Here is a 12,079-nt window from a genome sequence, read left to right on the forward strand (position 1 = left end):
GCAGTGTTATGGCATGGGCATGTTTGGCTGCCAATGGAACTGGGTCACTGGTGTTTATTGATAATGTGACTGTTGATAGAAGTAGCAGGATGAATTCTGAAGTGTACAGAGCTATACTTTCTGCTCAGATTCAGTCAAATGCTGCAAAACTGATAGGACAGCGCTTCACAGTACAGATGGATAACAACCCAAAACATACTGTGAAAGCAGCCCAAGAGCTTGGAAATTAAATGTTCTTAAATGGCCGAGTCAGTCACCTGACCTCAACCCAACTGAGCTGCTTTTCACTTACTGAAGACAAATCTGAAGGCAGAAAGACCCACAAACAAGCAGCAACTGAAGATGGCTGCAGTAAAGACCTGGCAAATCATCTTAAGGGAGGAAACTCAGCATTTGGTGATGTCCATGGGGTCCAGACTTCAGGTAGTCATTGACTGCAAAGGATTTACCTCCAAGTAATAAAAATAATCCTAATATTTATGATTATATTAGTTTGTCCCATTACTTTTGAGCCTGTGAAAATGGAGGAACTCTGTAAAAAATGGCTGTAATTCCTAAACGGTTAATGCAATATTTTTGTTAAACTCCTTGAATTAAGACATCTTGACTGCTTCATTTCAAATCCACTGTGGTGGTGTACAGAGGCAAAATTACCAAAACTGTGTCACTGTCCCAATATTTATGGACCTGACTGTATATCATATATATATATATATATATATATATATAATTTTTTTTTCACACTTCCTAATTCCGAGCATGTTCTTCATTGCTAATGCAGCGTTAAATCTCCACCCTGTTCATGAGATTAAAGATTTCACGTGAACGTCACTCCTGTGATCTTCATCACGTCAGAAGCTCACTAGCAGTGACACACTGATGTTTCTCAGTGTTAGCTGTGTTAGCGTAAGTGTAATTACAGTGTAATTTTAGTTTTTGTTAGTAATTTAACAGTAGAAATGTTGATGTTCCTGATGCTTCTGTCTCAGCTCCACTCTCACTGTGTTTATAAAACCGCTACACAATAGCTAGATAAATCGCAGAGTGTTGTGTTCACATTTCTGTGTCGAAAACACAGAAATTAACGAGCTCCATTTGAAAGCAGCGTTAGTTCTCATGCTAAAAATTAGTGTTATTATGAAAATACACTTCTCGAAGGAACTTTAATTATTTGAATATTTACAGGTCTAATGAGTGTGAATGCGTGCTGATCATCAGTTCTACACTATACTGAGACATGATGTCATTAGCGTGGAAACTCGATATATCGTAAATTAATCCGTAATAAAAAAGATTAAATCCGTTTCAGTGGAATTCTTTTAAAGCTTTTCTCTCAGACGGAGCGTCGGACTTCTGTCTGTCCCTCAGCTCCCGGTCTGATCTCACACTGATTTAAAACTCGTCGTTCATTATTTTCATTCTTTCTCTCTGTATTCCTTCACTTCCTCCTCAGAGCTCCGCCCCTTTTCCTCTCCTCGCTTCTCCTGTGGTTCTTCTTGTTCAGGATGGACCTCAGTGAGCTGCTCATGTAGTACGGCCGAGCTGCAGAACCGTCGTTCTTCTCCAGATCTACCACTGAGAACATCGACACACCATTAATGTTCATCATTCACTGACCAATCAAACGGCAGGACCAGGTCACATGGTCACAACACAGACTTAATAAGACAGAACGACTCTCAGCCCAAATAAAAGACTACATTTATCAAATTATTATAAACTTTTATACTTGTATCTTCTATATTATATATAAAATAATAATAATAATAATAATAATAACAATGTCAAATCTCTAAGCAAATGATGTGATTTTCAGCTCCTGGTTAGGTTCGGTACGGTTCACCTTTATTGTCGTTGTCAGAGTGCGACTACAGAGACAACGAAATGCAGTTAGCATCCAGCCAGTAGTGCAAATACCAAATTAATTAAACGAGGTAACGAGGTTATGGTGCAGTAAGTTAACGCTGTACAGGTGAAGGTAAACAATATGATGCATAACCAGTAATGCAAGTGGCAATTAAGTTAAATGAAATAAATAATAATTACGGTGCAGTAAGTTGTGTGACAGAGTTTGTGTTTAATATAGTTGTTTATCAGTGTTTATATTATGTGTTTATTTCCTATGTGTTTATTCCAGCGTTACGTCGTGTTCTATTCTCTGTGGTGCTGACACTTACAGAAGCAGAGGAACAGCGTATCCACACACATGGCGTAGACGCTAAGGAAGCCGTGAGCCACTAGATACGATCCAAACACAACCGTCTGCAGGAGAACAGACACCAAACACCACCAGAAACACTGAGAAAACACTGAGAAAACACTGAGAAAACACTGTGTATAGATTACTGGTCACATTTTTAATGAACATTATTTAAGCAAATCACTGATGAGGCTGATTAATGATTCAGAAATATTTATGCTGTAAACAGACAGAATTCACTACAAAGTGACTTATTGCCTATACTGTCAGTAAAAAAGAGGAAATTGCCAAACAATGACGCCATGATGATGTCACAATGATGATGGTGTAATATCGCATCTCACCAACAGGGGGACCCAGTAATAGTTCAGTGATGGTACTTTGTCCTGAAACACTGGAATCTGACGAGTGAAGAAGAAGAATGCGAGGATGCCTGAAAAACAGGAACATGTCCACAAGTTATGCCTTTAATCGCTCCAGAACACCTGATTCAACACTTTGCTTAATGAGTAGAATAAATACTTTAATGAGATAATTTCAATAAACCTTAAGTTATTTTACAGAATGTGAAAATGTCAAGACACAAAAACACACTGTGAAAAAATAAAACTAATGAGAGGAACATGGAGAATGAACATGAACAATGAACTGGTGATAAAGGAAGAATGAGACGAAGAGAAGAGAGAAGCGAGAGTGAGACAATGAAGAGAGAGGGAGAGGGAGAGAGAGAGAGAGAGAGAGAGAGAGAGAGAGACACACACACACACACCGATGCTTCCTGAGATCAGGATTTTCCCCAGAAACAGCAGGAAGTCAGTGACTTTATCCAACACTGCCACCCTGGAGACAAACACATACACATATACGTGTGTGAGCACTGTTATACAGTTGAGTATGAAAGTTTTCATCCCCTCACATGAAATGATGAACCCAAAGAGACTGAGTTCTGGTTTTACTGATAGTATTCATTTATTCATCATTTATTCATTTTCTTTCTGCTTTTCCTGGTGTGTGTCACCATGGCAGCAGGATGAGAAGTCCTTCTGCCCCCCCAGACTTCTCTATCTCCAGCTCCTGCGGGATTCCCAGATGTACACAATCCGACTGTGAGATGTCTTCAGCAGGTCCTGGGTCTGTCCTGGGGTCTCTGTCCAGTGGGAAATGTCTGATACATCTATACTGAGCCCACCAGGGGGCGTCCTTTTAAAGTGTCCAGTAGGGCCAGACTTTGTGATCGGAGTAGGTGAGCAGATCAGAGGGGCGAGGTCAAATAAAGAGTGATTCTAAACACCCCCATGACAGGTACAAAAAACTAAGGATACCTGTTCTGGCAACCATTCAGCGCCTCAGGAACTCTGATGAACACGTCCAGGGAAGTGTTGTTCTCTACTGCGGATATTCCTGAGTGATGGAAAGAGCACTCTGAGGAACTCCTTAACCCAGTGGACATGATCTCCCTTCAGGAGGCAGTGCCAGAAATGTTGAAATCATATGAGCATGCTAATCCAGTCTACATGTGTTTTGTGGATTTGGTGTGAATATGCGGAAAGCTGTGAATAAGTTTATGCTCTCTAAGCTCAGACATTGGTCTACTCACTCTGGTACGTTATACTGTTTGACATTGGTCTGAATAGTGCTTTATATAAACTGTGTCTTAAACGTGTGTGTGTGTGTGTGTGTGTGAGACAGAAACTCCTGAATGTGTCCATAATGATTGAACAGCTCCATAAAATTTCAGTTCAACACTGAGGGCTTTGTGCTTGTTTCTCACCTCACCACATTCCTCATCAACAGGAAGAAGGCGTCTCTCGCTGAGGCACAGAAATTCTTCCCATATATCGCAATCTGATGCGCACAAACACACGCGCACACACACACGCACACACACAAACATTCAGAACATTACAGATGTATTCAGATTCATTTCTGTAAGTAACCCTGATTTAGCTCATAGAGGGATTAATTGTGTGTGTGTGTGTGTGTGTGTGTATCTCACCATGATGTAGGCATTTCTGTTGAGGAACCTGATGAAGTGCTCCAGACACCAGAAGCAGCATTTCAGGCAACAGAGCAGGAAACGTGCCAGAGCGTTATGAACACCTAAACACACACACACATACTTTATTATTGACTGTATTGCTGTTAGTCTTATTCTTGTTGTTATCATTGTTATTTTTGTTGTTTATTTACAGCTGATTTGTTCATTTGATGGGTGTAAACAGACCAAACACACACACACATTATATACAGAGTTTATCTTCATTAAACTGGTAATCTGAGCGTAGGTTAAAGTGCAGGTTTCACTACTCTGCAGCAGGAGGAGTGTGTTACTGACACACAGCGGTTTACCTTTCAGTTTGTGATCCAGGTATTCCAGAACAACGCGGATGAACTGAACTGTGGACAGGATCAACGCACCGAAGGCCAGAGAACCTGTATGGAACCTGGAACATTTAACATACACATTAATACACAACATCGCACACAGGACTGAAAAGATCCTAAATGTACAGTATTCACATGTTAAACAAATAAAATTAACCTTTATTTTTCATTTAGACCATTAATAAAATAGTGTTAAAGTGTCTCGCTACATCATTACACCTCTACACCTCTACACTTCTACACCTTTACACCGCTACACTTCTACACCTTTACACCTCTACACTTCTACACTGTTACACCCCTACACCTCTACACCGTTACACCATTACGCCTCTACACCGTTACACCATTACACCTCTACACCGTTACACCATTACACCTCTACACCGTTACACCATTACACCTCTACACCGTTACACCATTACACCTCTACACCGTTACACCGTTACGCCCCTACACCTCTACACTTATACACCTCTACACTGTTACACCTCTACACTGTTACACCTCTACACCTCTACACCGTTATGCCCCTACACCTCTACACCGTTACACCTCTACACCACTACACCGTTACGCCCCTACACCTCTACACTTATACACCTCTACACTGTTACACCTCTACACTGTTACACCTCTACACCTCTACACCGTTATGCCCCTACACCTCTACACTGTTACACCATTACACCTCTACACCGTTACGCCCCTACACCTCTACACCGTTACACCCGTACACCTCTACACCGTTACGCCCCTACACCTCTACATCGTTACACCCGTACACCTCTACACCGTTACGCCCCTACACCTCTACACTTATACACCTCTACACTGTTACACCTCTACACTGTTACACCTCTACACCTCTACACCGTTACACCTGTACACCTCTACACCGTTATGCTCCTACACCTCTACACTGTTACACCATTACACCTCTACACTGTTACACCTGTACACGTCTACACCGTTACACCCCTACACTGTTACACCATTACACCCCTACACCGTTACACCCCTACACCGTTACACCCCTACACCGTTACACCCCTACACAGCTACACCGTTACACCCCTACACCTCTACACCGTTACACCATTACACCTCTACACCGTTACACCCCTACACCTCTACACCGTTACACCATTACACCTCTACACCGTTACACCCCTACACCTCTACACCGTTACACCATTACACCGTTACACCATTACACCTCTACACCGTTACACCCCTACACCGTTACACCCGTACACCTCTACACTGTTACACCATTACGTCCCTACACCTCTACACTGTTACACCTTTACACTTCTACACTGTTACACCTGTACACTTCTACACCGTTACGCCCCTACACCTGTACACCTCTACGCCCCTACACCATTACACCCCTACACCGTTACACCATTACATCTCTACACTGTTACACCCCTACACTTCTACACTGTTACACCCCTACACTTCTACACCTCTACACCCCTACTCCGTTACACCTTTACACTTCTACACTGTTACACCTGTACACTTCTACACTGTTACACCCCTACACTTCTACACTGTTACACCCCTACACCTCTACACTGTTACACCTCTTCACTTCTACACTGTTACACTGTTCACCCCTATACTGTTACACTGTTCACCCCTACACTGTTACACTGTTCACCCCTACACCTCTATTCAATTCAGTTCGATTTTATTTGTATAACGCTTTTAACAATGGACATTGTCACAAAGCAGCTTTTCAGAAATAAATGGATTCACAATAAATATATTGTAAATATGTGAATGTATCCCTGTGAATTTATTTAGTACCTCTACACTGTTACACCCCTACACCTTTACCCTGTTACACCCCTACACCTTTACCCTGTTACACCCCTACACCGTTACCCTGTTACACCTCTACACTCCTACACTGTTACACCCCTACAATTCTACACTGTTACACTTGTTAGTTCCTGTTCTCACTCACTCAGTCGTTGCCTCACCAGCATTTGTTTTTTAAAGACTTTCCTGTGTTGAAAAACCTAAAGTTACAGCTTTACCTCTGACTGTTACAAAGAGCTGACACTGGAGACTTCTTCCATAAATGTTAAATAAACATCTCTTTACAGAAAACTTCACTATATCATTGATTATTTCAATCAGATTATGTGGAGTGTGCGCTGTGCACGTCCCTGTGAATGAGCTGTTACTACAGAAACGATAACGTATTAGAACGAGTGCATTAATATAACCCTGCACTACTGTTAGAGCTGCTGTTATAGAGAATTAATCAACACCTTCTGACCAATCAGAGTCCAGAACTCAATAACAGTGTGGTATAAATAGAAGAAATAAATAACAGGAAGTGACCTGAGTGTGCGGCTGAAGGAGGCAGACACAGGGCATGCTGGGATGTCAGCAGGTTTGTTGAGGGTCCAGTAGTACGAGGCGAACGCGCCGGAGAGAGTGCACTGCCCCAACGCCAGGACGAAGTTCACCAACCACAGCAACACGAACACGTTACACAGCTGCAGAGCTGCCATGTAGCGATGATACACACTCTCACCTCCATAAAACGCAAACACACACTGAGAACCTCTACACACACTGCTCACATTCCCCTGACTGAACGTCTGCAGTGTAGACAACACACACACACATACACACACAACACACACGAAATACACACAATACACATACACACAACACATACACACACGAAATACACACACAACACACAATGTACAGCTTTTTAGAATTTGTCTGATTCAATTTAGTTAATAGTATTTATTCAGTATTTATTAAGTAATTTATTCGGTATTCAGTGGCATCCGTACCTGTCAGTCTCAGTGAAGGAGGCGTGGCCTCCGTACCTGTCAGTCTCAGTGAAGGAGGCGTGGCCTCTGTACCTGTCAGTCTCAGTGAAGGAGGCGTGGCCTCCGTACCTGTCAGTCTCAGTGAAGGAGGCGTGGCCTCCGTACCTGTCAGTCTCAGTGAAGGAGGCGTGGCCTCCGTACCGGTCAGTCTCAGTGAAGGAGGCGTGGCCTCCGTACCTGTCAGTCTCAGTGAAGGAGGCGTGGCCTCTGTACCTGTCAGTCTCAGTGAAGGAGGTGTGGCCTCCGTACCTGTCAGTCTCAGTGAAGGAGGCGGGGCCTCTGTATCAGTCAGTCGTGTTGTAGCTGTAGAGTGTGTGTGTGTACATGTGTGTGTGTGTGCGTACCTGAGGGTCACAGGTCATATTGCTGTATTTACAGTCTGGTTGTGTTGACATCACTTTATACACAGCTTCACCAGATGAGGCCAGAAAACTGAATGTTACACGCTAAGGATTACTTTTTAAATTTTTAAAATATTTTATATTTGAATATACTTTTCTAATTAAGAATTAATCATTTTTTATACTCCTGGGTAACACAACAGAAAAGCATTTGCCCCGCTGCCCTAATGCAAGCTCGAATCCTGACAATATCACTTCCATCCGTGGCCAGGAGTCCAAAAGGGCAAAACTGTCCATGCTCTCTGGGCGGGAGGGGCATACTCTCTCTCCCCTGTCAATCACAGCAACACTAGCCAATCACAGACGCCTGTTAGCTCATGTATGGGGAAGAGGGCAGACAGCGCATTCCTCCGATTGTGTTACACTGCATGAGCAGCAGCTTGAAAAGATTGGCTGGAGGGTGGGATTTGGTCAAGATCAAAATAGGGGAAAAAAAATCAAATTAAAACAAAAGAAGCAAAAAAAAAACCTCAACTCTGTGCTGACGTTACAGACATGCGCACATACACACAGTCACGCAAAGGATACACAGCCGTCACCGCCCAGTACGCAATACAGACCGCGAGCAAGAGGAAGGTGATGATCGGATAAAACAACGTCGACGTTACGTAACTGATCGCCCTAACAGTGAGACAGACAGCGAGAGAGACAGACTTAATCATACAGGAGTATGTACCTGTAAATGTGATGTAATGTGCGTGTGATGGGTGAGGGGGCGGAGTCTGTACCTGTAAATGTGCTGTAATGTGCGTGTGATGGGTGAGGTGGGCGGAGTCTGTACCTGTAAATGTGGTGTAATGTGCGTGTGATGGGTGAGGGGGCGGAGTCTGTACCTGTAAATGTGGTGTAATGTGCGTGTGATGGGTGAGGGGGCGGAGTCTGTACCTGTAAATGTGTAATGTGCGTGTGATGGGTGAGGTGGGCGGAGTCTGTACCTGTAAATGTGTAATGTGCGTGTGATGGGTGAGGGGGCGGAGTCTGTACCTGTAAATGAGTAATGTGCGTGTGATGGGTGAGGGGGCGGAGTCTGTACCTGTAAATGTGATGTAATGTGCGTGTGATGGGTGAGGTGGGCGGAGTCTGTACCTGTAAATGTGTAAGGTGCGTGTGATGGGTGAGGGGGCGGAGTCTGTACCTGTAAATGTGGTGTAATGTGCGTGTGATGGGTGAGGTGGGCGGAGTCTGTACCTGTAAATGTGCTGTAATGTGCGTGTGATGGGTGAGGGGGCGGAGTCTGTACCTGTAAATGTGTAATGTGAGTGTGATGGGTGAGGTGGGCGGAGTCTGTACCTGTAAATGTGGTGTAATGTGCGTGTGATGGGTGAGGTGGGCGGAGTCTGTACCTGTAAATGTGCTGTAATGTGCGTGTGATGGGTGAGGTGGGCGGAGTCTGTACCTGTAAATGTGCTGTAATGTGCGTGTGATGGGTGAGGGGGGCGGAGTCTGTACCTGTAAATGTGTAATGTGCGTGTGATGGGTGAGGTGGGCGGAGTCTGTACCTGTAAATGTGCTGTAATGTGCGTGTGATGGGTGAGGGGGGCGGAGTCTGTACCTGTAAATGTGTAATGTGCGTGTGATGGGTGAGGTGGGCGGAGTCTGTACCTGTAAATGTGGTGTAATGTGCGTGTGATGGGTGAGGTGGGCGGAGTCTGTACCTGTAAATGTGCTGTAATGTGCGTGTGATGGGTGAGGTGGGCGGAGTCTGTACCTGTAAATGTGCTGTAATGTGCGTGTGATGGGTGAGGTGGGCGGAGTCTGTACCTGTAAATGTGCTGTAATGTGCGTGTGATGGGTGAGGTGGGCGGAGTCTGTACCTGCTTCCCTCTTTGAGCAGAGCGATGGCGACACACACTCTCCTCCTCAAAAAAATCAACACCAAAATGATCACGGCCTCCATCACTGCCAGCACAATCACTGTAACACACAACATCCATTACTGTCATGCTAATGCTATGCTAATGCTATTGCTAACACTATGCGAATGACAATGCTGTGCTGGAGCTCCGCCCCCTCAGCCTCACCCATAGCAGTCCATCAACAAGGTGCTAATGCTAATATGCTCATGCAACACAGGCCTCGTGGCTAATGTTAGGTGTGAAGTCTTACTGAAGATCAGCCAGGTCTGGCTCAGCTGCAGATAAATCCTGAAGTCTGTCTGAAAGCCGAGATCAGTGATGGACCCATCAGCATCAGGTTTCCCTTTCAGTGTCACATACTCCCAGTAACAGTGCCAGATGCCTGAAGAACCAGAGAACCCCAGGAGAACCCCAGGAGAACCCCAGGAGAACCCCAGGAGAACCCCAGGAGAACCACATAAACAACACAGAAAGAAAGAGGAAAAGTAATACAGAGGAAAGAAAAGTTTCCAACTCTGGAAACAGAGTCTTGGAATTTGTGTGTGAGGTTTATGTATGGTGCGTGTGTGTGTGTGTGTGTGTGTGCGCGTGCGTTTGTGTGTGTGTGTGTGCGCGTGCGTTTGTGTGTGTGTGTGTGTGTGTTACCATATCCCACTGTGCCGATTACACCAAATATCACGCTCCACAGTAAAACTCCAGCCATCAGTCTCAGGAGGAGGATAAACAGCAGACTGATCACCATGGTAATAACCAGACCTCTGCACACACACACACACGCGCGCGCGCGCACACACACACGCGCGATCATGTGACTGGTGGTGGGCGTGGTCTACTCAGGTTATTAACAGGTTATAAAGGTTTACAGTAAATGTAGTTTTACTGAATTAAAGGCTCACATTAGAATCCAGAACCAGGTCCTGGCAAAGTCCTCAAAGATCTTCACTCCGATCTCTTTAGCATCCAGCAGACTGGAAACACCACTGTGAGACAAAACACCACTTACATTACCACCTCCAACACACACACACACACACACACACCTCACCTGTACCTGTACTATGACACACACACACACCTCACCTGTACCTGTACCATGACAGTGAGTTTAGGCTAAAGCTCCATCAACACCAACAAACACCAACAAACATCAACCCGAGTGTTTAGTCAGTGTACTGAACCGTTTGGAGAGTTTCTAGAAAGTTCTATGCCACTGACACAGCTATATTTGGGTCAAGTTTATTTGCTGAACATCAAAACCTTAAAAAATATTATTAGATATATGATGGGTGATGGAGAACATCGGTGTGTGTGTGTGTGTGATGGAGAACGTCGGTGTGTGTGAGATGGAGAACGTCGGTGTGTGTGTGAGATGGAGAACGTCAGTGTTTGATGGTGTTTATGGCACATATTTAGAAAAAAGGTTACGTGGAGGACACTAGTGGTTCCTTGGTTTGTTCCTCTGCAGGAACTTTTAAGGGTTCCATGTAAAACCCTATCATAAGGTTTCCCTTTCAGAGAGGGTTATAAGTAGAACCTCTAGAGGAAGTGAAGAGTCCTTTACTATCCAAAGAACCTTAGAGGAATAGAAAACTTTACATTAGACAATGAGACACACACACTCACACACGCACGCACACAAAATCTCAGTGTCTCACTGTCTAACTTCAGCACCAGCAGGTTTGGTTAGCGTTATTGGAGTTATTGGCTAGGGTAGTAGCTTATTAGCTTATGGGCTTTTTAGCATGCTAGCTAGTTAGTGAGACAATATGATCCGTTACCGAGTCTGAAGGAAACTGAATTTCTGAATCTGCCTCAAAAATCACAAAACACAAACACACACATACAAAAAAAAAAACCACAAGAACCAGAGTGTAATTCCAAACACACTCAGAAATCAGGTGAACATCAGGCAGGTAGCAAACATGAACCACAAAACACACACACATGCGCACACACACACGCACACGCGCTCGCACGCACACACACACACGCTCGCACACACACACACGCACGGACACACTTTAATGTGTGTAAACTTTCAGCAAAGTGTGAGTCGAACACTGCTGTGACACACAAGGACGTTTGAATATCAGATATTATTTCTATTTAAATTTTAAAGTTTAATTCAGAACGCGGCCTCACAGAGAAAAATGTAGAGGGCGTGTCCAATTAGGACAATTGAATTTGTTCTAAAGAGAATTTCGTAACATTTCATAACCGAAGATGTGGCCAGGGATATTATGTTTAAAAAAAATTTTTTCTACTCAGTATTGATATAATAGTTTACTACATAATGTAAATATGAAAGAGAAATCAATAAAAACTAAAACGTCTTTACATAACAACTTAAAATCTGTGAGCTAATTA

The 12,079-nt window shown here is 43.9% G+C and overlaps 1 protein-coding gene across 4 annotated transcripts in view; it reads right to left on the minus strand.

Moving 5' to 3' along the window:
- Window positions 1–697: 697 nt before the first annotated feature.
- Window positions 698–12,079, minus strand: part of slc44a5b (solute carrier family 44 member 5b) — a 33,763-nt gene continuing 22,381 nt past the window's right edge. The window contains exons 10-23 of one of the 4 annotated variants that reach the window (XM_053236347.1): window positions 10,609–10,692; window positions 10,358–10,470; window positions 9,963–10,094; window positions 9,671–9,770; window positions 8,385–8,477; window positions 7,800–7,887; window positions 6,950–7,212; window positions 4,550–4,644; window positions 4,197–4,300; window positions 3,972–4,045; window positions 2,970–3,040; window positions 2,545–2,633; window positions 2,178–2,262; window positions 698–1,575 (exon numbers count right to left, since the gene is read on the minus strand). In XM_053236347.1, the coding sequence (XP_053092322.1) occupies window positions 1,439–1,575; window positions 2,178–2,262; window positions 2,545–2,633; window positions 2,970–3,040; window positions 3,972–4,045; window positions 4,197–4,300; window positions 4,550–4,644; window positions 6,950–7,212; window positions 7,800–7,887; window positions 8,385–8,477; window positions 9,671–9,770; window positions 9,963–10,094; window positions 10,358–10,470; window positions 10,609–10,692 (1,528 nt within the window). In that variant the 3' untranslated portion in view covers window positions 698–1,438. The other 3 variants (XM_053236348.1, XR_008302175.1, XM_053236349.1) reach the window with 3 other exon arrangements.

The sequence above is a fragment of the Pangasianodon hypophthalmus genome, chromosome 8, assembly GCF_027358585.1.
Source record: "Pangasianodon hypophthalmus isolate fPanHyp1 chromosome 8, fPanHyp1.pri, whole genome shotgun sequence".
Taxonomy (NCBI): Eukaryota; Metazoa; Chordata; class Actinopteri; order Siluriformes; family Pangasiidae; genus Pangasianodon; species Pangasianodon hypophthalmus.